Source organism: Rissa tridactyla, chromosome 2 (assembly GCF_028500815.1).
Source record: "Rissa tridactyla isolate bRisTri1 chromosome 2, bRisTri1.patW.cur.20221130, whole genome shotgun sequence".
NCBI lineage: Eukaryota > Metazoa > Chordata > Aves > Charadriiformes > Laridae > Rissa > Rissa tridactyla.
The window spans coordinates 166,527,680-166,553,781 of record NC_071467.1 but is presented as its reverse complement, the minus strand read 5'-3'; the positions used below and the strand labels follow the sequence as shown (position 1 = coordinate 166,553,781).

The window sequence follows — 26,102 nt, the reverse complement described above, 5'->3', positions numbered from 1 at the left end:
ATTGGCTGGCTTTCCTGAAAATATTGCAGGAATGGTGATACACAGCCCACAGAGTGTATGTGATGTGCTAAATGTTGGGGTAAGGAGCTCTTTGGCCAATTCTTCCTTCTGTGTGAAGCACACTCTTGCTTCAAAAGAAATGCCATGACTAAACTCTGTGAGGAAAAGCCTTAAATTTCAGCTTCAGTAAATCATCTTTCTTATTTAGAAGCTGTTAGAGTTAAACCATGCACAAGGAGAAGGTTGAATTAGCATGTCTCCAGAAGCGGCTGCCCAGCAGGAAGCACGAATGGGAACTGACCAGGTTTATTCCCAATGCTCATGAAAACCACAAGCTTGAGCAGGTATTTAAGCCACCCAGTGTGAGGTCTTCCCAAAGGGTTTCCAGAGATATAGCTCACTCCCATCTTTCTGTATCCTTAATGGACTGCAGGAGCTTCCTCATGAAACCAGAGGAATACCTACCCCATGTCCATCTAAGAGTGACCCTGAAGGACTTTCTCTGAGTCTTATTTGAGGGAGGAAAAGACACAGAAGAAACATTTAATGAGAATCAGTAAAGGTTTCTTTTTATTTTAATTCCCTTTTACATACACCTGTGGTTTGTCATTTTCTGCTTGTTACTTTGGTCCATACAGAAAGCAGAAGTGGAGGAATGTAAACCAAATGCCTGCCTAACGACACACACAAGGCAATGTCCCCGTAACCCATAGAAATAAATCACAGTTTCATCCTTTATTTTTTCAGTATTGTCCCTCTTCTGCAGTAAAACAAGGCCTTAAAACCCACTTCTGTGAAAGCGTTCACGTTGGAGGGGGAAGAACACACCCCAACTACTTTGCCTCCTGTTGAGACTAGAAAAATGGAGCCAATATCTTGAAAACAGATATCCCTGGGCAGAGCCTGGCAGACCACTGGGAATGGCTGAGTCCTTTTGCTAATGCCCAGACCCCATCACTTCTGGTGACCACCATGGCTGGGTCACCCTGAAGTTGCTGAGACGAAGCAATGAGATTTAGCAGCAGATCTGTCTCTTCATGCATGCTCCAGCTCATGCAGATGGCAAGAGATCGACATAGTATTTCTGAACACAGGGATGGACCGAGGGGATGGGTTTGGGTGACGGTGCCTGGCTACGCCTGTCCTTCCTCTCTGTCACCAACTGGTTTCCCTCTACCACCAGTTTTACCTCTACAACCTGTCCTTTAAAACATTTCACCTCTAACAACAAATGGCTTCCTGTTCATCCTTCCCTGCAGCTCTCAATGAAGAATGATTGATTTAAAGAAAAATTTAAAGGTAAAAGCTTGGCCTGGCAAGACGCACCCAGCTCTATATTTAGAAGGGCTCATGCCTATTGTAATGCTCTGGTTTAAATAGATGCTGGTGAAGTCATTGTTTTGTCTTCTGTTTTAGGCACCTGAGGTCTGCCTGTTTGGAGAACACCCTTCATTTAAGTTTGTTCTAATCAGTCTTTCAAGTGGATGTTGTAGCTCTATTTCAGAGGATGTAGGCCCAGGTATTTTGGAAACCCAGTGCATACTAATCCCATCTATCTCAAACATTTTAATCCCATGTCTTTTTCTAGCCAAATATCTACCACATCCTAAATCCCCACAAGCAGAAGCTGACACCAATACAAAAGCCTGATGTTGTCAGTTGGGAAGCATTTCAGGAGAAAAGACTGCCATCGAACCACTTCTACCTCTTGGTCTCTGCTTTCAGGTCTTGTATTGACCTAAAGCAAAAGGACACCCTGAAATATGGGTGGCAAGTAAGGTTTTGGGGCTGGGGGAGGTCATTTGTTTGAATCGTTATCCTTTTCTTCTTCAGAATTTATGGGTGAAACCCACTCCATGGAAATCAACAGACATTTTGGTGCCGATTTTCATGGGATCGGGATTTCATCCCAAATTGATGCCAGCACATTTCTGCTCTTGCACACCACATCGCTAGCCCAGAATCATTAACCATCAGTCTGAGGAAGATAATTAAATACCATCAAATTCCTTAGTTAATGTCCCAGAAAAACAATTGCTGTGATCACAGGGAGAAGTTACTCTGTGGGAGCCAGGACAAATGGGTCTGAATTCCAGGTTCTCATGGTGAGGTTGTCCTAATGGACCCCTTTTTTTCAGGTGAAAACAGAAAGAAAAAGTGCCAGTGAGGATGATGAAGAAGAGAAAGTTGAACTGACTTTGTTACATGCCCCCCATTTGCTCTCTCAAGACATCCCTTCTTGAGGAGGGAGCGTAATTGTGCAATGGAGTCTACCTCTGTCAGCTCTGCGCTGGATAGAGAGGTCTGTCCGAAAAGAAACCAGATTTATAAGACTTCCTAATTACTTAAGATCATCTGTGTCAGCTCTTCCATAATTTTTTTCTTTTGTTCCTGGCCCCTGCCAGACTCTGAGCTGATTTCCAGCCCAGCCCTGCCGTGCCTCGCTGGAGTCTTTCAAATCCATTCTGAATTAGGACAAAGTTTGTTGCACTCTGTTCTTGCAAATGCTGCTTTCGGCTCCCTTGCAAAGCGGCATCACTGCCTGTCACTACTGAAGGCCACCACGAGACGTGGTCAGAAAGGGGATGGCCCCTGATGGGTTCAGTAATTCCTACATGCCACAGATGCAAAGGCAGTTCAAGGGACAGTTCTGCAAGTGTGCCCTGACGCAGCACTAATGTACCAATCTAGAGAAGGATGAAGAAACCACATGAGCAGATCAGAATATTAAACTTCATTTAAACAAGAATATTTAAATGAGCGTACCAGCTCTAACCCCAAGCCCTGTGAAGCCAGTGGAAAGACATTGTGTGAGCTTTGCAGGTCATACTGAATGGCTCGAGATCATCTACGAGCAAAACATGAGTGAGTTCAGTTGGAGGATGAAATGCTGTGCCAAGGTCTGCAAACCTTTCCCTGGTCTGTGGGAAAGGTTTCAGAGGAACCTCATTTGATATTTATTTTAATGCTCCCCTGTGACATTCTTTTTTGTACTCGCCTCCCAAGTCCTGGCAAAATGTTGATACTATCTTGAACTTTGTATACGGCGGGGCTAGCTTAAACCTGGAAGACAGTATGAAAACTTGGAGGATCTGAGTTCACATGCAAATAGGACAGAGAAGAAAAGAAAGAAGGGGCAAAGAAAAATCCCTACCAATTGAAACAGCTGAGTGTGGCTCAGGAACAGACAAAACTGGATTGTTGTATGTGACAGCTGATTCCTTGTGTGTCCTTTTATTTAATCCCAAACCGCAAGCCTTGTCTTTAATACTCAGCAGAGTATTTCTGTAGCTAGACTTGGAAGCTTTATTTTAATTCCATTATGCAAATTGTACATGAGTCTTGAACTGTGGTCTAGATTCAGATCTGTTTTGCCTTGGCATTAGACCGAGTTAACTCGATTAACTTCAGTGGAGTAGCTCCTGCCTTCTGCCAATGAATATAAAATCAACATCAGGTCTGTTTCTCACTGTCCTGCCCCAGAGACCAGCTCTGAATGACTCTGTCCACTCATTATAACTCTTCTATCCACTCATTATAACTCTTCTATCCACCACAGAACTCGGTTGGCTTGGGAGAAACCAGACACTGCACAAAAACCATCAGGACACTCAGCAGAACCTGATGAAATAAAAAAAAAAGATAACTTATAATTACTATTTTATCATTTATAGCCCTTCTTAAGTGTGGTGTAAAGACAGCGAGTCTTTTTCTTGCTTTCAGTTCCCTTTTCTTATAAATTCACGTAGAATGAAAGATTATTTCGGCAGAACGACCTTCCATCTCTGCTGGGGTACCTGTTCTCTGAGCCTGGTGTGATCGGTAATGATGAGACTATGGGACTGTGCAGCTGACCTGAGCAAATCATCTTCCCATCCCGATGCTCTGGATTGGTTTTGAAATAGAGTTGAGATTGGCTTCTAGCCATAAAAGAAAATGAAATGCTTAACCAAGTTCTTTAAATAAGTTTTTGGGGGTTGTTTTGTAGGACCAGTTTGGAAAAAAAGGAATGAAGCGTGGAGAAGGACTCCAACCCACCTGAGTTTGGGACCGATATAGAGGGGAAGTTTGTCCACCCTTCTGGTGTCCTTTTTATGGGCTTCTCTACCCACTAGGGACAAGCAGGCTCAAAGATCTAACGATCCCAGCTTCAACTGCTAGGCTCTCAGTAGAAGATACCTGCTCTAAAATCTCCTAAACCGCCTACAGACCAAAGAGAAGCCAGTGAAGATGTCTATTAGCACTGAGTAGAGAAGCACCCTGATTAGGATACACTTTGCCTCGTACAAGACTTGATATATTAGACAGCAAATTAATTTGGAGTTAACCACTAAATGAAGCACATTAGCAATATTTCTGTTTCAGCACACAATTGCTTGATGTCCCTAAGCTTTAAAGGACCAGTAGCTGGTCATAGGCCAAGGCGGATTCCAAGTTGCATGTCCATGTGTCTCTCTCCATCCCAACTCATTCACAATGGCCTGTGGAGATTTCCTATGGAGAGGCCAAGGAGCACATGGAAACACCAAGGAGACCAGATTTCTAGCTCAATCTTTCTGTCCAACTGAATGTTATTGGGGAAAAAAAGAAAAGAAAAGAAATGCCAACCTGCATTTTTTTCTTTTCCTTTCCCTTTTGTCTTTTTCCTGAATAAAGCAAGTTCATTCTGCATTTCCAAGGTGATTTCTTTTAGAATCACAGTGATGAAGTTATGTTTTAATAGTCTTCAGCTGATCATGTGTCTGTGCAACAGCTCACCTCTGTTTTATTTCCCCCCACTACCTTTAGCTAAGAGCTAAGCTTGAGTTTTGATTTTATGAGTGGCCACAAAAATAGCTTGGGTGGAGCAGGATATGCCCAATAATTTTTATGATTTCGTGCCTCAAAACAAAATGTTCCTTTGGGCCAACTGTATTGGCTGTCCAGCAGGTTCAACCTTTCACTTCCGTGGGTCAAAACAGAACTGCCTTCCAATGAATGTCCACAGAGATGGACACGCTCTTTATTTTACTTATACAGTTTATGAACCGTTATGTCTTCCAGGCAAATCCAGAGAGCCATGGCCAATCATGATGGAAAATTATTTATTGGGTCTTTCACAAACTCATTTCCTTTACAATTTAACATTTTTCTCATTTCAAGACACCCTAGAGGGATGAGTATAAAATCTACTCTGTCTGAAGAATCACACTGTAGCTGGACAGAGATATCATATACGTCCTCTGTTCACTCTGTGGAACATGGCAGCCCACCAGCAATAGCAGTAGAAATAATAATAAGAAGAAATCAAACAGCAAACCTGTTCCAGCATGAAGCTTATTGAAAAAGGCCAATTCTCCTAGGCCTGCCTGAGGGTGCAACATGATCTCTTCTCTAGCAGGTGCTGTCAGCAGGGAAGTGGCATGGGAAAGACATAGGTTAACCTGCTCATGGCCTTAAAACAAAGCTTCCTCACCAGCTGAGCAGTTTGCAACTTGCAGCCATCAATGCAATGCCCATTTGTGACATACGATATAGAGTTGATGAGCCATTATCCCCCAACTTTGGAAAATACTGCTCCAGGTACTTTTTTTTTTTGTTTCTTTATTTTGTTTGTTTGTTTTTCTTCCTGTTACAGCTAATATGTCATAAAATTCAGATTAGGCCAGAAAGAGAGGGATGTGAACCATATTACTGCTGCATAACTTTCCATGACAAGGCACAGTCTGGTCTTCAGCAAACTCATGGCCACCAACGTGTAGAAAAAAACCCACATACGCCAATAAGAAGCAATGTTGCATATGAAAAGACTTCACAGGTTCATACAACCTCTCTTAAAGGTCAACTCTTAAAGTGCTTTCTCTTATTTCATGCAGTCCTATCTCAGGTGAAAGAGTCATTGACCATAGCGAGAGATTCAGATGAGTTAAAGGATCCCTGTCCTCATCATCGGTAATTCTGCTTGAAGCTTTCAATGAATTCTGGGTGGAAAGTGTGCAGAAAAATCAGCCAGTGACAAAGCAAAAGAACCCTACCTATAACTAAAGTTTCTTAACTTTTTGAAACATCAGAGCCTGAAATTTAAAACTTTTAATCCAGCCATTGAGTTAGTCAAAACAATAAACAGGAATAAAAGTTGGAGATCTTCCCTCTTAATGTATTTTCACAGTTTAAAAAATGGAAAATTCTACCAGCACTGTGGATGTTCTATGACTTTCAGCCAATCACCCATAAACAGATAAATGAAGCCAATCCCTGGCTGAAGAGTTCAGTTTTGGAAGATCTTTGTGAACTGGTTTGGCTCTAATACGTATCATACAAGAAGAAGCATAGATGAGGAATGGTGAAGAGTAGGACAAGACATGATCTCATCTGAACCAAAACCAAGCAGTATACAGAAGGTGTAAAAACACTCGTCTGCACGTATCCAGACAAAGCAGAAATGACAAGGCTCCTGCCAAAAGTCATCCTTAAGAGACACAAGGCTGAGGAACATTTAACAGCTCTGTGTCCATCTGGAAAAGAGGTAGATCATGTAGGAAGGACTCAAGAAGAAAAGTAGGCTGCGCTGCTGTGGATGGGAATAGAAGAGGTGCTGGGTTGGTACCATGAGATGAACCTGCCAGGGGGTGAGATTCCCTGCTCAAGTCCAGTGACGCTGTGGCACAGGAGAAGAGGACACACATCCAAGAGATGAACAAGGGGATTCCTCCCCATGTAGCCAGTCAGCTGGGATATTGCAGCGCACAGCTTGGCCTGTGCCAGCCCAGCAGGTTTAGAGAAGTGAGGGGGTCTATAGGACTCCTGAGTGTTGCCAGCTGCTTTACAAGACGGGAAGAAAAGACGCACAAAGCTGACACTGTGGAGGAGGAAAAACTAGAAAAATACAGACAACCAGCTCCTTTGGACCGTTGCCTCCTGCTAGAAACGACCTTGAGAAAAAAATCTCTTTGCCCATGTGTTTGCTGCACACTGGCTCCAAAGCAACCTCTGCTCCACCATCCCATGATGGACCCGAGCCAGGATGGGCAGAAATCCTGCCCTGCCTGTGGGGTTTGCAGTGGTAACTAGATGAACTACAGCCGAATGCATCCTCACCTCACCATGTATCTGTTTTCTGTGGCCGTCGGGGCTACACCTGCACTAGTAAATCAGACAGGAGAGGAACTGTCACCTCAGGTGGACTCAGACTTTTGGATGGGGATAAACGGTCCTTGGGAAACGCCCGCATCTCCCGGTGATGGAGGAAGCGAAGGGGACCCTACTTTGAATCTAGAGGCTTTGGCTAAGGGCCAGCAGGACCACTCTGCTTTCCCTTCCAGGGCAAATCGCAATGACAAATTGTGGTGTCTTCTCTGTTTTTTAAACATCGCAGCTCTGATCCTTTCCTCACTACAATCAGTGATCCGTGGATCTCTAGCTAATAGATCATGGCCTCTAGACTCAATCAAGAGTTTGTAATCAACCCAGGAAAGATAGGAACAGGCTTTGACAAACATACGGTCTACAGTTATTCCCCTGTTTTGGTATCAGCATTTTCCCGATTTTTGCATGAATATTGCTCACGCACATGAACACCCAGAAAAAAAATATATCTATTACGTATGATTTGTAATTGAAAGGATTAAGAAGAGATTTCTTCCCCTGTAAATCTCTTCTGCATGCAATTTTTATCTATGTTTAACAACAGATTTTAGACATTTATTCTAAATAATCCAGTGATGAATGCATTTCAGTGAGGGCCTCCTTTTATGAGGGATGTTGTATCTATTTATAAATAATTTCATGGCTTTTGCTAATTCCTTGAATTTTGCTAAGTGATTGTCAAACATGTTATTAATCTTGAGTTCTCAGGAACAAACACAAGCAATTAGTGAGTCACTGATGGGCTTTCTTGGGGTTTGTTTTGGTTTTTTTTTTGCTTTGTTCCAGCAGTGAAAAGATACTAAGAAATTTCTTTAAGTGAGAAAATCTGGAGGCTCATTGCATTCTTGCAGGATTTAAGCATAATGTACTTCTGGAAGTGTGGAAAGCCAGAGCCAGCATATTCAGTGTTCTTCTCTGTCATTGGCGGTTCAGCCACAAGGGATGCTAAATAATGCAGCTGTATACACTCTGACAGCTGACTGTTAATAACTTTTGCCCCCTTTGATTGCCTCCAGAAGCCATACCAGCATCTGCGAGGAAAAGGCGAGTAGTGAGTGTAGCTGGGCTGACCCAGATTTATGCAGAGCTGGTTGGCTCTCCATGCCAAACTTTCACTAGAGTTGACTTCTCTTGCAAGAGTACTTAACTCCTCTGTAATACTATTGTTATTATTGTTATACAAATAACAGCAACAACAACAACAACAATAATAAGAGAGCACGAAAAAAGATTATTCTTTGAAAACCTGACATTTCAATAGCTGCCATTTGGTAGTAAATTGTTATGATGAGTTTTGACTTATTCGAATGATGCAAAACAAGAAAAGAACATCACAAATAAATACTGGCTTTTAAAGACCCACTCATGTATGTCTTTACCTGCTGGAGAAGAGGTGCTTCAGTGCCTGACAGAGCACTGCCTCTCAGCCACCACATCCCCTACCAGCTCTGAATCCAAAACTCAGAGATGTTGAAGGGAGAAGGTTTTTTCCTTGACTTCACTGAGCTTTGGATCAGGCCCTAACCTGAGAGGTTGTTTAAAGGATATGCGGGCCACAGAGTCAACGTTCCAACTCTTCCTGACCTCCTTCAGAGTTTTGGGGAAGTTAGTCCTTAATTTGCCCTTAATTTGCTGGTTGCATCAACCAGATGTATCTCAGAAGTGCTGGTTGATGTGACTCAGCAGCTGTATCTAAAGGATCAGGATGGAGAGTAGATTATCCCATCGGCTCCACCTGCTCCACCTGCATCCTAAAGGACTTCTGCAGAGTTTATAGAATCATAGAAACTTCAGACTTGCCCAATACCTCCTTCCTATTCCATTTGAGTAACAGCCAAGTGAGGTCAAATGTTTTAGGTACTAGAAACTTGCCAAGAAGGAAAAAAAGAAATAAGAAAAAAAAGCACCATGAGGAGCTGACTCCTAGACTGCAGCAAGGGGTGATGTTGTGACAGGGGCTGAAGAGAGGGTCCAGGCTGGCTCAGCCAGAGTCATTCCTTTGGGGAAGCACATGCTGCAATAGGAAGTTTGGTCACTGTTTCTAATTTCCCACTTCCGGGCAATTCTGAATCATGCTTGGGAACTGGCAGAGCCCCTTTGCTGGATGCTTAGCTAGTGTGAAAAGACACCAGTCCAGTGCACTGTTGGCCAACAATGATGGTACCAATGATGGCAACTAATGATGGCTGCTGCTAAAGACATGAGGTGTGTCAGAAAATGACCTTTTGGCACACAGTGTGAAACCCACCAGCAAGGGAAACTCTGCAAGGTGACAAAATCTCCCTGGTCCCTCTCTCTGTAGGAAGGAGGCATTTCCTTGTGCTTTTCCCTTTGGAAGCAACAGAATAACATCTCCTCATCTGAGCATCTCTAGGCAAACTCAGTGAGTTTGGTTGAAGTTACGCTTGTTTACACCAGCCAAGAGTCTGATCCAGTGTACATATGTGTGTATGTGACCAAACCACAAAGAACAGGAAAGTTCAGAAGATGCTCAGGGGGAGAACGTCCACAAACATCCCTTGTGCTTTTAGCTGGCAAATTTTGCCTTCCGATCTCATGAGGGTAGGTTTGTCTGGCTGTATCCAGCAGTTTGTATTTCTGGGTGATACAGGCGAGACTGTTGATAGAGTCTTTCTCCTCACGAGGGTTTGGATGAATGAAAAGCAGGAAATTCAGAGAGGAGAGTGAGAAGCAATTCAAAGGTTTAAAAAATTTAAAGATTTAAAAAAAACCTCGTTCCATGAGCATCCACAGAAATGGAGGGCTGAGTGAGCTAAGCTCTGAAGTGATTTTAGCCACACACATGCACAGGCACATGTACCCAAGACCTGCAAATCCCCCGCCCTGCCTCAGCCCACTTGACAGGCCCCTCTCCACTGCTGCATCTGGAAGAACAAAAATGTCGCACATTCTGAGAACCACATTTTCCATCCTAAAATTGCACTGGTTTCTGGCTTGCTACTGGGACTGAGGTCAGGGAAAGAAGAACAGAGTTTTCAGCCTGCATCCAGCAACCATGAGCTGTTAAACCTGCCCATCCCAGAGGAGCATTTTGCCAAGGAGGGAGATTGCCCAAGGGAAGAACATGCAACTGGTTGTACCGAGCTGTCCGCGTTGAGCGCTTGTCTGCAAGATCAGGCTGCTATGACCCCCAAGGGGTCTTGACCAGTGTTGTGTGTGTTACCAGGCAGACTTTACAGGGAAAGGGTAAGCCAAACTGAAGACGCTGATGCCCAGGGTGGCTTTTACCCTCGCAAGAAGATGGCACTGTACACTCCCCTCAAGACTCTTGCTTTACTGAGTGAGACTCCTGTCCTCCTCAGCTGCTCACGCTCTCCAACAGGTCCAGGGACCACATGCTGCTTTGCAACCCTCCCTCACGAACTCTCAGTATCTCTGTTGTTCAGCAGGGAGCAAGGCCCGTGGGTCTGGATAGCCCTGCCTCCGTTAACACCAGGGAGACATAGATCACTGAGTATATGTATGTGATCAACAGCTGGCCACGTTGGTGGCTCACTTTTTTTTCCCATATAACTTAACCTCTCGTTCCACAGAACAGAGAAACTGTATGGAAACCCTCGGCATCCGATGTGTGGCCTGATATTCTTTTGCCCACTAAATGCTCTCCAGGAACCTTTTTCATCCTTTTGCTTCTTTGTTCTCCTCCTCCCTTTACATCACCGTCTCTCTTTCTTCTTCAACAAGTACTGTGGGTCTGTCTCCATCGTAAAGCCCAGAGCCATTCAGGTACTCCTCATCTTTGTTGTACTGCTCTGGTCCAGAAGAAGGCATGGAGTTTTCAGAAATGGAGCCATTTTTTACATAACCTGGCAAATTCCGGTGTCCATTGAGGGTCCCTGGTATAAGTCTCGTATTGAGATGGAGGGCAAGTGCCCCTCTTGTGGCTACGTTTGTGATGCTGGTGTGGGAAACCATTGGTCCATAACTGTAGGTTGTGCTCCCACTTCGTGCTTTCCTTTTAAAGTCAAGTGCTAATGTCCACCTGCTCCATGACTTCTTTATTTCTGCTTGGACCTGAGAGAAAAGGGGGGAAAAAAGCATGAGTGGGAGGAGAGAGGGGCAGAGAGTCCTCAAAAGGCAGCAGTATCCACAGACAGAATGGAAGAGAAACTCTAGAGTATGAAATTGGAAGGAACAGTAAATTCACATTAAATCTGCCCTTTCCAAATGAAATATTTGATATTGGGAAGCTTGACTGCCTGAAAACATCTAACTGAAAATATGGGTTGACTCTCTCCCAGGGAGAAGTTGTGGAGGCCCCATCCCTGGAGGTGTTCGAGGCCAGGTTGGATGGGGCTTTGGGCAACCTGATCTAGTGGGAGATGTCCCTGCCCAGGGCAGGGAGTTGGAACTAGATGATCTTTAAGGTCCCTTTGAACTCTAACCATTCTGTGATTCTGTGATTAAGGGGGACTGAGCTGCACAACCAGGAGTGAGTTATCTCAGTGTACCATGAGCATCAAGTATAAGTGGGATGAAGCACCTTCGGAGGTGTCTGAGTCTCAAGAAATTTCCTCTAGAAAGAAGTTAGCTGACTATAGAGTGAGTGTCCCACTTTTACATGGCTGAAGTTAAGATGACATCAATACCCCTTATGGTATGGATTTCCTCTTGGTTGCTTGCTGTAGATCATCAGCAGCGTATTTTTAGTTGCATTTCCCCTTAAAGTCCACAAACTTAGGCCAAACCAGCCTTATGAAAGTAGCTCTGTTCTTCCCTGGTGTGCATCCACTGACTGTCTAGTTACTTAGTTTGCAGCCATAGAGGGAATTAATGGAAACAAAGATATTAAAGCATATCACTCTGGAAATAGAAACAAAGGTCAAAAAAGTCTGGAAAATCAAAAGAGCTTGCTCATTAGGCAGCTACTCTATCAGTCCACTATTCTTCCCGCCACAGATCTGAAATTAAGCAGCACTAAACAGCACTTGTACTGGGAAAAGGAAAGAAAAACCCCACATTTTTATTCTCCATTAGCTGCTTCCAGTAGCTCATTTATTGGTGACACATTGACCTGGATGTCTTACATGACCAAAACTGAGGGTATGAACTTTCTATGTGGACTGATAGTTCCTTCACTGAGTGCAAAAGAGGGTTGCACCTCTAGAATAAGTGGGGATATATTGATGTGCATCCACCTTCCCAGCTGTGTGTGGAACTAACCTAACAAAGGAGGGAAATAATTAAGAAGCTGGTGACTTACCTCTCCATTGCAAAAACAGTATATGATGGCAACAAAAAATCCCTAGAAGGAAGAAGAAACAACATATTAATGTTACTCTTGTGACATATGAGTTTCTCTTTCCTGATTGTGCTGCCCAACATCTCTGTGTTCCTCTGAAATCAATGACATTTATAATATGTTGTATATAATATGCATAAGAAACCTTGCATTGTTAAGTAGTGTATGAGAGACAGATGAACACAGCCATTTCCCTGCAGACTATTGACAAAGTAGGTAGACTATATAAGCCCTCTGGGTCATGGTTTAGCTAACAGGTCTCTTTTCACCCCCAGATCTTTTGCAAAGTTTCTGAGATGGTGATGGGTGCTTGGGAAGGTGGTGGGATCTACCTCACTGGAGGTGTTTATGAACATATTGGATAAACACTTCCAGAATTTTACATGTAGGTGATCCTGCTGCAGGATGGGGGTGGGGGTGGGTGAAAGATGGCCCCAATGGGACTTTTGCAGCCCTGGTTGCAAGTGGGGCAGCCCATGTGTGGAGCAGAACTGGCTGAGTGGGATCAGCAAAGGAATTCAGATGTGAGCAAACCATCCACATCTTTTGGTTCGCCAATAGTTTACCCAGGTCTTTCTGAGGTCACCCACTATTTTGTCCCATCTGCACCCAACAGTAATTGTGAAAGCACATGAATGCAAGCTTGGTCCCCTTTTCCCTTACAGTTTCTCTAATCTGTCACCTGGACAGACCCACTGTCCACCTTTCATCATCCATCATTTGGCATGTGAGCCAAAAGTTAATTTCTCAGGGGATGGCGTGCAGTGACAATCAAACACTGCTCTGCTTGTAGAGAGTTGTGTATTCTTGCTGCTGTGTCTTATAGAGGACCAGTACTGTAACTGAACCTGCCTTTTGCCCAAACCTGGAACTGAGGAATCCATTCACAGGACTGAAAGACAACTTGGGACAAGCAAATTGGAAGCTAATGTGAAATAACAGGTCTCTGTGGATCTCTACCAGCTTATGTCTAACCTGGATATAAAGGGATTTATTTTGTGAGGAAAGTTATCTTTCAACAGGAACATTTTTTTGTTGGACACAGTGAGCTTTTATACGTTGTGTTTTGCAAATATAAAACATACCTGATGCTAAAACACTGTCAAATCACCTTGTGAATGAAATCTGGAGTATTGTAAAAACAGTCCTACTTCCAAAGACAACACCTTCCACTCTCAATTCCCTCCTGTCCCAGCTGAAATTCTCATAGTTTGACCCCACAGTTTAAGAGCTACAATACCTGGAAAGAGTTGAACAGCATTTCATAGTGCATTTGAACTTGCCAAAGAATCCCTGACACATCTGTGTATGGCATAGCCATGAAAACAATATAGTGAACGCCGAACAGAGGCATAAGGACAAGGGTAGATTTCAGCAGCTTCCTGCAGCAATAAGGAAAGAGAAAGACACAGAGGAAATTAGTGGATGGAATGAACCTCCCCACCAGGCTCGTCCACCTCATACCTTGGATACAAGTCATATGTAATTTCTTCCTTTCTCACATGCTCCCTTGGCTGGGCTTGGCTACCGTATATTTGCAGGCACTGTGTCCACCTGCAATTTCAAACTGTTTCTTCTCTTACGGCATCTGACACAACCCAGTCCATCCTCCAGCATGGCTTGATGTTCTAGTCTAACCCTCTCCACTTGTGTGCGCCAGTGTGATGCTGCTGTAGGTACTGGAGATGAAGAAGCTGAGATGTTTTTTTCAGCCTCAGACTATCCTCAGTTTCAGGTCAGGTTCATGGGTAGAGGGTGTAAGGGTGACTGGAAAGAAATGTGCGCTGCTGCTTCCAGCCCTCAGCCTCTGACTGACGCTAAATCCCCTTATCCTTAAAAGATGGTTCTGCTTCAGCTTACAACAACTGGACACAGTCCCATAAAACCTATGACACTGCTTGAATGGGGGGGTTGGACTAGATGACCTCCAGAGGTTCTTTCCAACCTCAACCATTCTGCGATTCTGCGATTCTGCAATTCTGCATGCTTACTGAGGCAAGACACGAAGGTCCACCCTGGGTTAGTGCCTCCTGGACAATGAGCAGGGCTGGTGGAGAGGGAAGTGCATTTAGGAGAGGAGTTGTTCCAGATATCAAGGGGAAGAGGACAGCGCACTGCGGGATAATCACAGAATCATAGAATGGTTTAGGTTGGAAGGGACCTTAAGGATCATCTAGTTCCAACCCCCTGCCCTGGGACACCTCCCACCAGCCCAGGTTGCTCCAAGCCCTGTCCAACCTGCCCTTGAACCCCTCCAGGGATGGGGCAGCCACAGCTTCTCTGGGCAACCTGGGCCAGTGTCTCACCCCCCTCAGAGTGAAAAATTTCTTCCTGATATCTAATCTAAATCTGTGTTCTTCAAGCAGGAGTTGAAGACTCTTAGGAGGTTCTTTAGACTGCAGTATCACCTGAAAGCTCCTATTTAAAGAAGCAGCTCCATCTCAGCATAAGACCAATGCTAGAAGCTGGGGGTGAAGTACAATACAACCCTGAGTACTTGGCTAGATTTGCTCCTGAGGGAACCAGCCTTGCCTGGAAGTGATGCTAATTGAAGGATTAAACCTTCTGCCAAGAGTTACAGCAAGTTACCAAGTGCAGGCAATTATTGAGAAGGGCCAGACATCACTACCAGAAAGACCTGGTACCTCCTCTGTCCACCAACTGGAAACCACTAAGGGAATTTAACACATTAAAAGGAGAAGGTGCCATCCAAACCATAATTAATAGCAAGCTTCAGCCAGGGAGAAATAAACAAACAGATAAATCAGAACCCTGACAGGGCAGCGAAGAAAAATGGAGAGGTGTTTTCCTGCCAAATCTCATTCCTGCTTCAAATGAAACATCTTGTGTTTGGAGAGTGAGATGGTAGCAATGAGCTCATGGTTTGCAGCCCAAATCATTCTGCTCTCCCCCCTCTGCATGTGTCATGCTGGTCAGTCCAGCTCAGAAGATTATGAGATACCTCAGGAGCTCTCAAGCAGCCGAGGTGTCTCAGCAATCTGTTTTTTCTGTCCAGTTTTGACCATGCTACAGATATCCTAAATTATCAAGAGAAAAGAGCTGGAAGAACAAAGGAAAACAAAACAAACAAGGAAAGGCCGTATTTCCAGCAGAGAGTCAGGCAACGTTTTTCATTTCAGCAATAGCACTGAAACACCCGCTGAAGGGCACATTGAACAAATAGACCAAGTTTTACAAAGCACAGGGGGGAAATAAATAGAAATAAATAAATTGGTACTAGTTTTAGGGGCTTCAACAGCATAACCAGTGTTTTTATTTGTGCGCTTTTGGTTCAAGGCCAGCACAGTCACTTCCAAACCCGCTGAAGAGACTGAATTCCTCTCTTTAACCTATAAGGCAGGTCCCTCAATTTGGATTTGAAAGGTTTTGGAGATGTTTAAACTGCTGTTGATTCATTCTGCATTATCAGATTTGGAAGATGGCATTCTCCTCACCTTTTTTCAGGTGTCTACAGTGTAGATACCATGAACTACTCACCCTGGGCTCCCTTTGTACTCAAGGAGGTGAAACAGGGACTTGGACGTCTCCCAAAAAGTGGAGAGGGTACGTGACTCACCTGTACTGTTGTCTTGAGTCACACCTCCCTGCATTCGTCTCTCGTAGCTTGGTTGCTAGGACTCTGATAATGTTGATAAAAAGAATAAAATTTACCTGGAAAAAACAACAAAGAAAGGATAACTCTTAAAAAAGATCCAGACGATGACAGTGTTGTTTAGTCAATGGTTTCCCCAAGATGAGTCAAGGGGCTGTGGCACACAGTGACCTGATCATGCTGTGTATGAAGCTCCTCCTGGGAGAGCTTGTTCTGTAGAAGGGGTGAGCTCCACAGGAAAGACCCAGTGTTTGGTGGGAGCTAGTCGTCTGTGTTTAACCTGAATAGCTGTGAGAGAGAAGGGAATGGCTTTGTCTGACAAAGTGGGAACATCTCGCATCAAAACACCTACTTCTGATCTAGCCAGACCAGCAGACACCTGATAATTGGGTATGACGCTTACCAGGCATTTTGAGGTATAGACTACAGATAACTCTCAGTATTTTTCACATCATCTTTATTTAAAACTCCATACAGTGATATGGGTCATTTTCATGGACTCATAAACCTCTCAAACTTGGTTTGGGGTACAGGGAGCAGACAGCAATTAGGTTATATTTGTCTCTTGCAGCCCACCCAAGACGAAGATCTCATCAGGCTAAGAGATGCATTAGTCGGATGCCTTTCCACATCTCCATATGCAAAAGAGCAAGGAAACTGAACCATGACAAAGACGCAGAGCAAACCAAACTAGAGATGACAGATCAAGAATGCAGAAGGGCAATACAACTGCAAAACTTCTGTTGTATGTCTACTGGTTGTTCTCTCTCTGGAGGAGTGTTTAATATGGACCTGATAAGGACAGTGAGGAAGTAATATCCACTTCCTATGCAGGGAGGCACATTTGTGAAGGCATGTTGTGGCCAGCTCCTCAACCAAGCTAATCTTCTCCTACAGGAACATGCCCATGCAATGCGGCAAAAAGTAATGGCAACATCTCATGGCTACACTGCCACTTAACGGAGGTGAAAAATGGGGATATGTTTGAGGGATTCTTAGCTTTTCGGAGCTCTTCAGAGATTGGTTTCACTGGGGCTGGGATTACACCTGCTGCTGCCCCAGACAAACCCATTCTTGGGACTACGGTAAGGCCACAAGCAGAACCATTGTGTAACCGTCTGCACTAGGCAGATCCCTGTTGCTGGGCTAATGCCGATGCCTATGGGTTTCTCTGGAGGCTTGCAGCACTCATTTGACCTCTCAGATGCCAGTATAGCAGCATTTCAAGGACACAAATTACCATACCACACACAGGCTCATAGTTTTATGCCAGAAGGGACCATAGTGAACCTCTAGTTTGATCTCCTGCAAAATGCAGTCCATAAGACCTCCTTGTATTCATTTTTGTTTGAGCTATAGCAGATCTGGGTTTCAGTGTTTCCATGACGAAGATCCTACCACAACCATTGGTAAGTTGTTCCAATGGTTAATTATCCTCACTGTTAAAACAAGTAGTTCCCTGAGCCACTGAATGAACACAGCCTGGTTTGCTATGGCTTTGTCTTCTGTGGTTGGATTCCTTCTCCTTTAACGAGGTGCAAGTTCATTTTAAACAGCTCTCCTCTGTGTTAAAAAGGGGGTAAGGTCGTACTATACCCTTTCCCTTGAAGAGGTATTAGTAGAATTTCTCTCCTGTATCTATTTGACTGTTTTCATGAGGTCTGTGGGAATTTAACACCCATGCAACCCTTAGTTACATTTGGTTGGAATTTACTGACTGGCACAAAAGTTATAAGGGGGGGATGGATCGACCAACAGGCAGAGAAACACACAGCCCGGGGGCATATAATTCATTTTCATTGGAAACCAATCTGAAAGGGAAAAAAAAAGGCAGGATTTGTTTCTCATATGAGATTTTTTTAGCTTCAAAGGTTAAAAAGTGGGATCTTATTCTTCATTTGTTGGCTAAACTGAAGACGTCCAACCTTATCACAGTCAGGAGGGAAACTCCCCTGACTTCCTGAAGCACGTGCTAAGTTTTAAAAGAAATCCAGACAACTGAATAACATCAAAGCTAGCAGCAGAGCGGAGGGATTTTAAGCCCCTCAGTCTCCAAATTCTCTGCGAGTACATCCAGAAAATGCATAACTTAGTCCAGCTACATATGACCAGCCAGTGTGGGAACTGAAAAGGCAGCCAAGTGAACAATATGAACCCACAGAATATTTTTGCATAATAAATAGCTGCATTTGCAAATAGCCAGGGTACAAGCACAGCAAAGCCTCATGGAGAAACATCATTTTTACAAGGACGAGCCTCAATCGAGCTCTTTCTCCTCTGCTAATTGGGCTTTAAATTAAATGCAATGGGATTGCTGGCATTCATCTAGTTGAACTATCTGAACTTTCTTCTCCATCCTACTATTTTGTTTCCAATGACCACGATGTGGGCTTGCTGATTTGTTTCTTCCAAGATGCAGAACTAATTGCTAGAGCCAGGTGGAGAATTTCCACCAAAAGGAAATTCTGAGGAAGAACCCCCCCCCCCAAGTCCAAAGCAGCTCACCTAATTGCACATATGAGCATATTCACCTCAGAAAGTTTCCTGCTGTTTATATGCAGATGGTCTGATTTTCTTCTCACCCACACTGATCATCTTCCAAGGCCTCCTGATTTGTGAGTCAGAAGGAAGTATACAGACCTTGATGCAAAACCCTCTGAAGACTATAAAGAGATTCTTACTGACTCCGCTCAGCCACTCGTGGATGAATGTAAAAGGGGACTAGGAGGTGTGGGAGTGGACAAGCTTTTTTGCATGCACTTTTCTAACCATCAGAAGATGGAGTAATGGAGAACGATAGAGAAAGACCAAGGGAGTGAAGAGAGAAACTCATGGAAACTGTGAGATTAGGTTCTCTAGCTCATTAGGACCCTGCTCAAGCAAACACATATCTACCCACCGAATTTCCCTTGTGCAGATAATGACATCTTATAATGACCTCTCCAGCTTGTGAGAACTCAGACCTGTGTCTGGATAATGTTACTTATATCCTTTCTGTCCCCTCTGGCTCCTGGGTGGGGGCTGAAATAATCCTCCATCAGTGATTAACATCATGTCTGATCATAGCTGGGATGGTTTAACTTTCATCCCCACCTTTGAGGTATCCCAAGCTTTTATCTGTTCAGAAAGACAAGTCTGAAACAATCTAATGCCACTGAAGCGTGCCTGGGGAAAAGGTTTAGTCCAACTACAGAACCCAAATTCCAGTTCTTCCAACATAAGATGCCTGGTGAGAACGTGTTATGATCCCTGAGGGTTTCCAGTATCACATGGGTTGGAAATATTAGCTTGAATGTTTGTTTCATTACTGATTTTAGGGTCTTATCTCTGTGTAATTTTTCTCTTATAAGTAAAACTTGAAGTTGCTGATAAACCCCTCTGCCCTATGCAGCCATCAAACCTACAGGCAGGTCAAATATAAAGCCCTTAGACTGTATAAACAGACACTCCACACTATTAAGGCAGGAGCTGTGTTAACAGAATGATTAGAGTAGGGCAACCTGGCTCAACTGTTCCCACTGAACCTACATTGACCAAAGGGAAAGCCTCCCACCCCTTGCAATCAGCCAGTACTCACCACGATAGCTGCCAGGATGGGCACCTGAATAATCCATTTTAAATTGCCAGCACTCAAGTCCCAACACCTGAGGAGAGATTGACATCCCGTCAGAAAATCATTGGTTACAAAGAGCAACAGACTCAAGTGTCTTGTTGGATAAATCCACCCTGGAAAGGTGGTTCCTCCAAAGGCTGATGCGGTGGAAGGACCCTGCCTTCAGTCAGGATGGCTTCTCCTGCTGTTACATTATTCAAAACTGAAACCACTATTAAACACATTTAAAGTTATGCTCTCCAGATGGTGGAACAGCTCTTTCCACAGTCATCAGGACTTGTCGCTTCTGGGCAGGAAGACACCCTTTTCCACTTTTTCTTTACCTCCTTACTAGAAAAAACTACATTAAGAGTAATCCAGCTTTCATGAAAACAGGAGAGGCTGAAATGCCCTAATATTACGCCTTGGAATAAACCTGCACAACTTTGCATGGGGACAGGTCATGTCTGGAGACGTGGTGATGGGAACAATGCTGTGGGGTTCTACATTCAGTTCCTGTGCTTCCTTCAGCCCTGCTTTTGCAGTGAGACCCAGCCGTGCCCCGCAAAACTCTTTATCTCTTTTTCATCTTCAGCCCTTATCCAAGTAAGGATTGGAAGGGCAAACTCTTGGTGGCGTGGATGTTGGGCTGAGGTCCTCCATCTGCCAGGATGGGGCTGAACAGTATTTCCTCCCAGGCTTTTCCAGCAGCCATTGAATAAGGTCACTCAGTGTTAATTACTGTGTTTGAATTCTCTCCAACCACAGAGAGAGGAGTGCCACAGGCTTTTCTTTATTTGAGCCAGACAGCCCCCACATGGCAGCTGCAGTTTTCAGTTCACGGGCCACATGCTGCCCAGGCAGCTATTCAAGGCAAGCGAGAGGCAGGGGCAGAGAAACCACCAGTGCTGACTGCAAGGCTCTACCAGGATGACCCTGTGCCAATGCAGATGTGTCACACTCCAGTAGCTGTGCTATTCTGTCCTTCCAAGCCTAGAGCTGAAATCCTATCCAGCTCTGGGGCCCCCAACGTAAGAAGGACATGGACCTGTTGGAACAAGTCCAGAGGAGGCTATGAACGTGATCAGAGGGCTAGAGCCCCTCTGCTGTGACGACAAGCTGAGAGAGCTGGGGGTGTTCAGCCTGGAGAAGAGAAGGCTCCGCGGAGACCTTCCAGCCCCTTCCAGTCCCTCAAGGGGGCCTATAGGAGAGATGGGGAGGGACTCGGATCAGGGAGGGGAGCCATAGGACAAGGGGGAATGGTTTTAAACTGAAAGAGGGGAGACTGAGATGAGATATGAGGAATAAATTTTTCACTCTGAGGGTGGTGAGCCCTTGGCCCAGGTTGCCCAGAGAAGCTGTGACTGCCCCATCCCTGGAGGGGTTCAAGGCCAGGTTGGATGGGGCTTGGAGCAATCTGGGCTGGTGGGAGGTGTCCCTGCCCAAGGCAGGGGATGGGACTCGATGGCCTTTGAAGGTCCCTTCCAACTTAAACCATTCTATGATTCTATGAAAGCAGTGTTCTCCCAGGCAAAGCCATTTGAAAAGTTGCCTGAGGACTCCCACACTTTTGCTGGTGGATCCTGGGCCGACGAAACCCATTGTGCGTTCAAGCCTGTGCACCACTGGGGGAAAATGTGACTGGTTAGGGGTCTGAAGACTGGATGCTATGGATCCTTCATTCAGCATATTGTAAAAATATGAGGCCATGAGGGTGCATGAGTAGGACCAAACAAGCAACTGATTCAGTATCGTGTTGCTGACAGTATCCAGAAGCTGATATTTAGCACAGTAGTGATATTTTTTTAGAATATTCTTCCAACAATCTGCAGTTCAGGACGGTTTCCTGAGCCAGAGCATTACTGAGTATCTAATGTTTTTAGAGGAATTTATCTTCCATGAATTTGTACAAATGCTTTTTAAACCTAAGGACGTGCTGGAGTCCACATGTCCTGGAGTGAGGATTTACAGCTTTATCATCTCATCAGCTCCGAACCGCCTCTTTTGACTGTGCTCCCAACCTCCTGTTTCCCAACTTCATTCCCATTCATTCGGGATTTTAAAGATCCCTGTCCTGTCCCTGCCTAGCTCTGAGCAGTCCCCTTCAGCCCCAGGGATAACAGCTACAGGTGTTCACATTTATCAAATTCTGTAAAAAGAAAGGAAAGCTGGGAAGATTGCACCCACTTTATCCTTCCCTGCCACACACGCCCCAAAAAGTTTGCTAACTTCATAGTGGAAATCACTTCTGGCTTTGCCTCGTTCCTTTTTTTCCTTTCAATTCACTCACAAAGTCACCATTGCCCAAAGACCCACAAAAGCATCACACGTAAAAGGGAGAAAAGAAAATCCAATGCAACTTACTCTGTGTCAGCTACAGTGGCTCTCACGCTGGCCCACGCTGTAACAAATACAGCAGGGAGTCCTACAAAAAAACACATGACAAATGGGGTGAGTAGAGGGACCAGAGGACTCTGTTATGACAAGCCCAGGTGGAGCAGGCTAGAGGAAGGTGGAAGAAGCAGTTTTTAAATATTCAAGTGTAATTTAGACTAGGAAAGCCTGATATTGGTCTCACATCTCTTCTGTAGTCCAAATGGTAAACGAAACAGTGGCAGGGAACATTTTCTGGAAGACAAATGCCATGGTTTAGACATGTCCACCCTGTGAACTCTCCTGGCTTTCAAAATTGAGCAGCTTGCTTTCCCAAGTTGCTGGCCAGGAGTGGTCCAGGTTTAAGCTGCCGCCTGGTTTCTGCTTGGGAGGTGCTCGGGTCTGGGCCTGAGATGGGGCATAGACTTGGCAGGATAAATCATCAAGTTCCCGTGTCTTTCTTACAGTGGTATTTTATAGACACATAACATGTAGTGCTTGAACCTGTGTGACTGATACCTCCTCTAGCCAACTCATTCAATTTGAAGCAGGTAAGGGTTTCGTGCAGCACACCTTTCCCAAGATATTTGTTCCCTTCCCCTAACGCCAAGGAAAGGTGGATCTGGAGTCAGGCTCAGACCGTCTCTCCCAGCACGGATGGATTAGAAGCTCTGCTAAGCGTGAGAGACTCTGCGCGAAGCAGATAAATGCTAGAATTTAGGGTGATGTTTGCAAAATACTCTAGCCAAAGGTTCAGTGCCAAATGAACCATCCTCATTTCAGCACAGTTACAGTGGGCATCACCATTTCTCTGTGGAAAGTAAAAGAATCACCAATATCCAAATGCAATCTTCTATTTATTTTTTTAGGGTCCAGTTCTGCTTTATTTGTACAACTGAGTCCCCTACTGGCTTCCCTTAAAAGGCAGGATCAAATCCACAGTAGCTTCCACAAATTCAAGAAGAATAGCCCCTTTCAGGTGAAAAAAAAAAAATAAAAAAAAAATAAAGGCAACATTTATCACCAATGACTGTAAATATGCTGTTCACAGTCTAAGCTCATTGGGGCTCGGCATGCATAAGCACACGCTTAACTTTCAGCATGCACTTAAGTCTCATTAGGGTGCTTAAAGTCTTTCCTGACCACGGACGCTTTCCTGAGCTGGGGTGTGGAGCAGGGACGCCTGTCTCATACACACGTGGACAACGGGGCCGTTATCTTGGTTGGAACCTTTAAATGCCATGGTAATATAAGAAAGCATAAATAATTAAACACAGAGCCCCACTCAGGACCAGCGCGGCAGCACTGCCTACAAAGATACATTTATAAGGAATGCACCCAGCTTTATAATCCCCTGCGACCGCTGGCATTGGAAAGAAAATACTCAACCTATTGCACTGGGAACCCATGAGCACATTGAAGGTGATTGCTTGGGGATGGTGATGATTTATTGTAACAGGCACCATCTATTTCCTCCTCACTGTTAATCACCTATCTATGAAAAATACGTGCATGCTCCAGACTACTGGCTGAGCTATCAAAGGCTTAAATGCATCTGATTTTGCTGGTGTCTTTGGTGATATTCCAATTTATATCAAGCCAGAAACTGGCTGTGTTGCAAAGTTCAGATGCCTGCTGCCTGCAGGCAGGTCTAAGCTTGAAAGATGGGTTGTTTCAGAGGTTTAGATGCATTTGACATGTGCTTGTTCCTCCCTAGCGTGTCCCGCACTTCAGAAAAGACACTGTTCCCATTCATACTTATCCTGTGCTGTGTTCAAGGTTCCTAGCAACAATAAAATATACAAGAGAAAAAAATTACACCTAAAAAAATCCCTATGTGTGGATTTATTGTGCCCTGTGCACTGCTGCCTCACTCCGTTCAGGCAAGCTTAGGAAAAGGATCTTTTGACATGTTTTTCAAAACACACAAAGCAAATTCCTGGCACCAGTTTTATGGCTACATTTGTCTTTCTGTGTCTCTGACATCGTTTTTTGGGATTTTTTTTTTTTTTTTTTTTTTTTTTACAATGTGAACAATAGTAAATGTTCTTAAATTTTCAGAAAGTGGTATGAATGCTCCCCCTCCCTTTCCTCTGCCTCATTTTTAGATTCGACCTCAATATAACAAGGAGTGTTTGGGCCATCAGGTAATTTCTAGAGTTCAATCTTTTCCTCCCACTCTGGTAAGCTAGTTTTTCAATGTGAAGAGTAAGAAGGTTTAGCTTTGCCTCCAGCATCTCTTTTACTTTTGAAAGGTGATGACTGCCTTTTTGGTGTCTCCACTTCAAGGTCCTGGTCTGTGATGCCCCAAGATAGACAATCCCTCCTGCTGAGCACCCACTAATGGGAGAACCATTAACCCAAAAATCAGGACTGGGGTCCTCAAAGTTAGACATCCAAAGACATCCACAAACCGCAAGACACCCAAGAGGATGCAGCTCTGTGAGCAGGAAAGTCATATGTGATTAAATGCATCTGGCCGACGCACCAGAGAAAGGGAAGTGTCTCCAAAAAGCCTGTGATCTCCTGGGTGGCTTTGAGCGCAGCCAGATGGATGCATGCTTGTCCTCCCCCTTGCACGTATGTACCCCACGTGCACCACCGGTGTGACGCAGGATGAACCCCACTGGGCGGCGATGCTGTGAGTGACTTCTACAGAATCCACATTGTATGCGCTGTGCATTTCCAGTCCATACACACAGTGTGTACAATGCAGGTGCTATAAAGTCAGGTATCTCCCCTTCAGCTGGAAAATGTGCGAACCTCAAGCTGGGCAGTCTGGTGGCCCACCCCACCACAGTCCCTTGCTCTTCCTCTGTCACTTTTCTTGCATATGTGTGGAACAGTGGCTTTCAGGTATATGTCAAAGCTATGAGTAAGAGAGATGGTCACAAAGTGACTGCTGGAAGAAAGCCTATGAATAAGGACCTTATGTAGGACTGGAGAAATCTGGTCTCGAGTCCCTGCTCTTTGAAAAACTCTGAGGAGCAATGCATGTGCTTTTTCAGTTCTACCCTCTTATGCTTCCTGTCCTGTTAGGTACGAATACTTTCAGGCAGGGATGATTCCCACTCAGATAAATATACAGGGCTCACCATCATGGATTTTTGGACCTGAGCACCTCTAACAGTAACACATCGATCTATTTGGATTGTCGAGGTCTCCCTGCAATCCTCATTTGCACCGTAGCTGAAAGCCAGTACAATCCGAGGGGTGGTGGGGGGAGGACGGAAAAATTAACATGGTGTGAAGGAAAAATGCCAGTGGAATCGGCTTGGGTTTTCTAGCTATTGGTCATGCTTCTTAGACTTCCTTCATAAAACAGCTGCAGGGAACTTGAAGTCTGCTGGGGAATTTATTGTTGCCCATAATATCATTACTTATTTATTTATTTTTGTTGGGCGCTGGCAAGGAACAAGTTCCTTTCTGTCGTCAGTGTCTCCCTTGCAAGAAGGGCGCTGCGGATTTTCACGGGGCTGTGCTCCCTTGTGCCAGTGAGGATGTGGATTGCAAAGACTCTACAGAAATCTTTGGGTCTGACATCAAAGAGTAGCTATATGTTCTGGTTTCCTCAGTAGTCTGGAAATAGGATGTTGTAGGGTGATTTTTGCTCCCTATCCCCACCTTGGAAATTTCCAGGCAGGATAAATCCACTCTTGTTTATTGTTACACAAGCCAAAAAAATGAAAAAATCCCAGCTTTTGGGGAAAACTTGTCTTTTCTGTACCTATGTGAAATGTCATAATTATTTATCGCTGATTCCCTGTCATTCATTGCTGTGGTATGGGCAGGATCCAGTGCCCACTGCAGGGAACTGGAGTTTTTCCACTGACTCCAGTGGGTCTTGGACTGGGTTGCCCTTTCCAGTGCCCAAAAGCTATCAAAGCAATACGTCTGTGCGGGTGTGTGTGTGTACATTATCATGCTAATCAAAACAAAGCAAAAACAAATGCAACTGGAGGGATCCTATGTTCTCATTCCAGAGGAATTTAAATTGAGCAGCCTCAAACTCTTGGAAGCACATAGATGATTGGTGTTGTGACAGGTGTGACTTCAGCTTTGTGGTTGCTCCGATAAAATGATTATACTCTGGCAGTGGTTGGAAGAATTAATGAGAGGAACCCATGCCTGTTAGA

The 26,102-nt window shown here is 44.5% G+C and overlaps 1 protein-coding gene across 2 annotated transcripts in view; it reads right to left on the bottom strand.

The window, feature by feature from the left end:
• Nucleotides 1–537: 537 nt before the first annotated feature.
• Nucleotides 538–26,102, bottom strand: part of PTH1R (parathyroid hormone 1 receptor) — a 133,729-nt gene continuing 108,164 nt past the window's right edge. For both annotated transcript variants that reach the window (XM_054190342.1, XM_054190343.1), the window contains 6 exons: nucleotides 21,958–22,018; nucleotides 19,579–19,645; nucleotides 15,966–16,060; nucleotides 13,629–13,770; nucleotides 12,350–12,391; nucleotides 538–11,160 (listed from right to left, as the gene is read on the bottom strand). In XM_054190342.1, coding sequence (XP_054046317.1) covers nucleotides 10,798–11,160; nucleotides 12,350–12,391; nucleotides 13,629–13,770; nucleotides 15,966–16,060; nucleotides 19,579–19,645; nucleotides 21,958–22,018 — 770 coding nt within the window. In that variant the 3' untranslated portion in view covers nucleotides 538–10,797. The remainder of the gene's footprint in view (nucleotides 11,161–12,349; nucleotides 12,392–13,628; nucleotides 13,771–15,965; nucleotides 16,061–19,578; nucleotides 19,646–21,957; nucleotides 22,019–26,102) is intronic.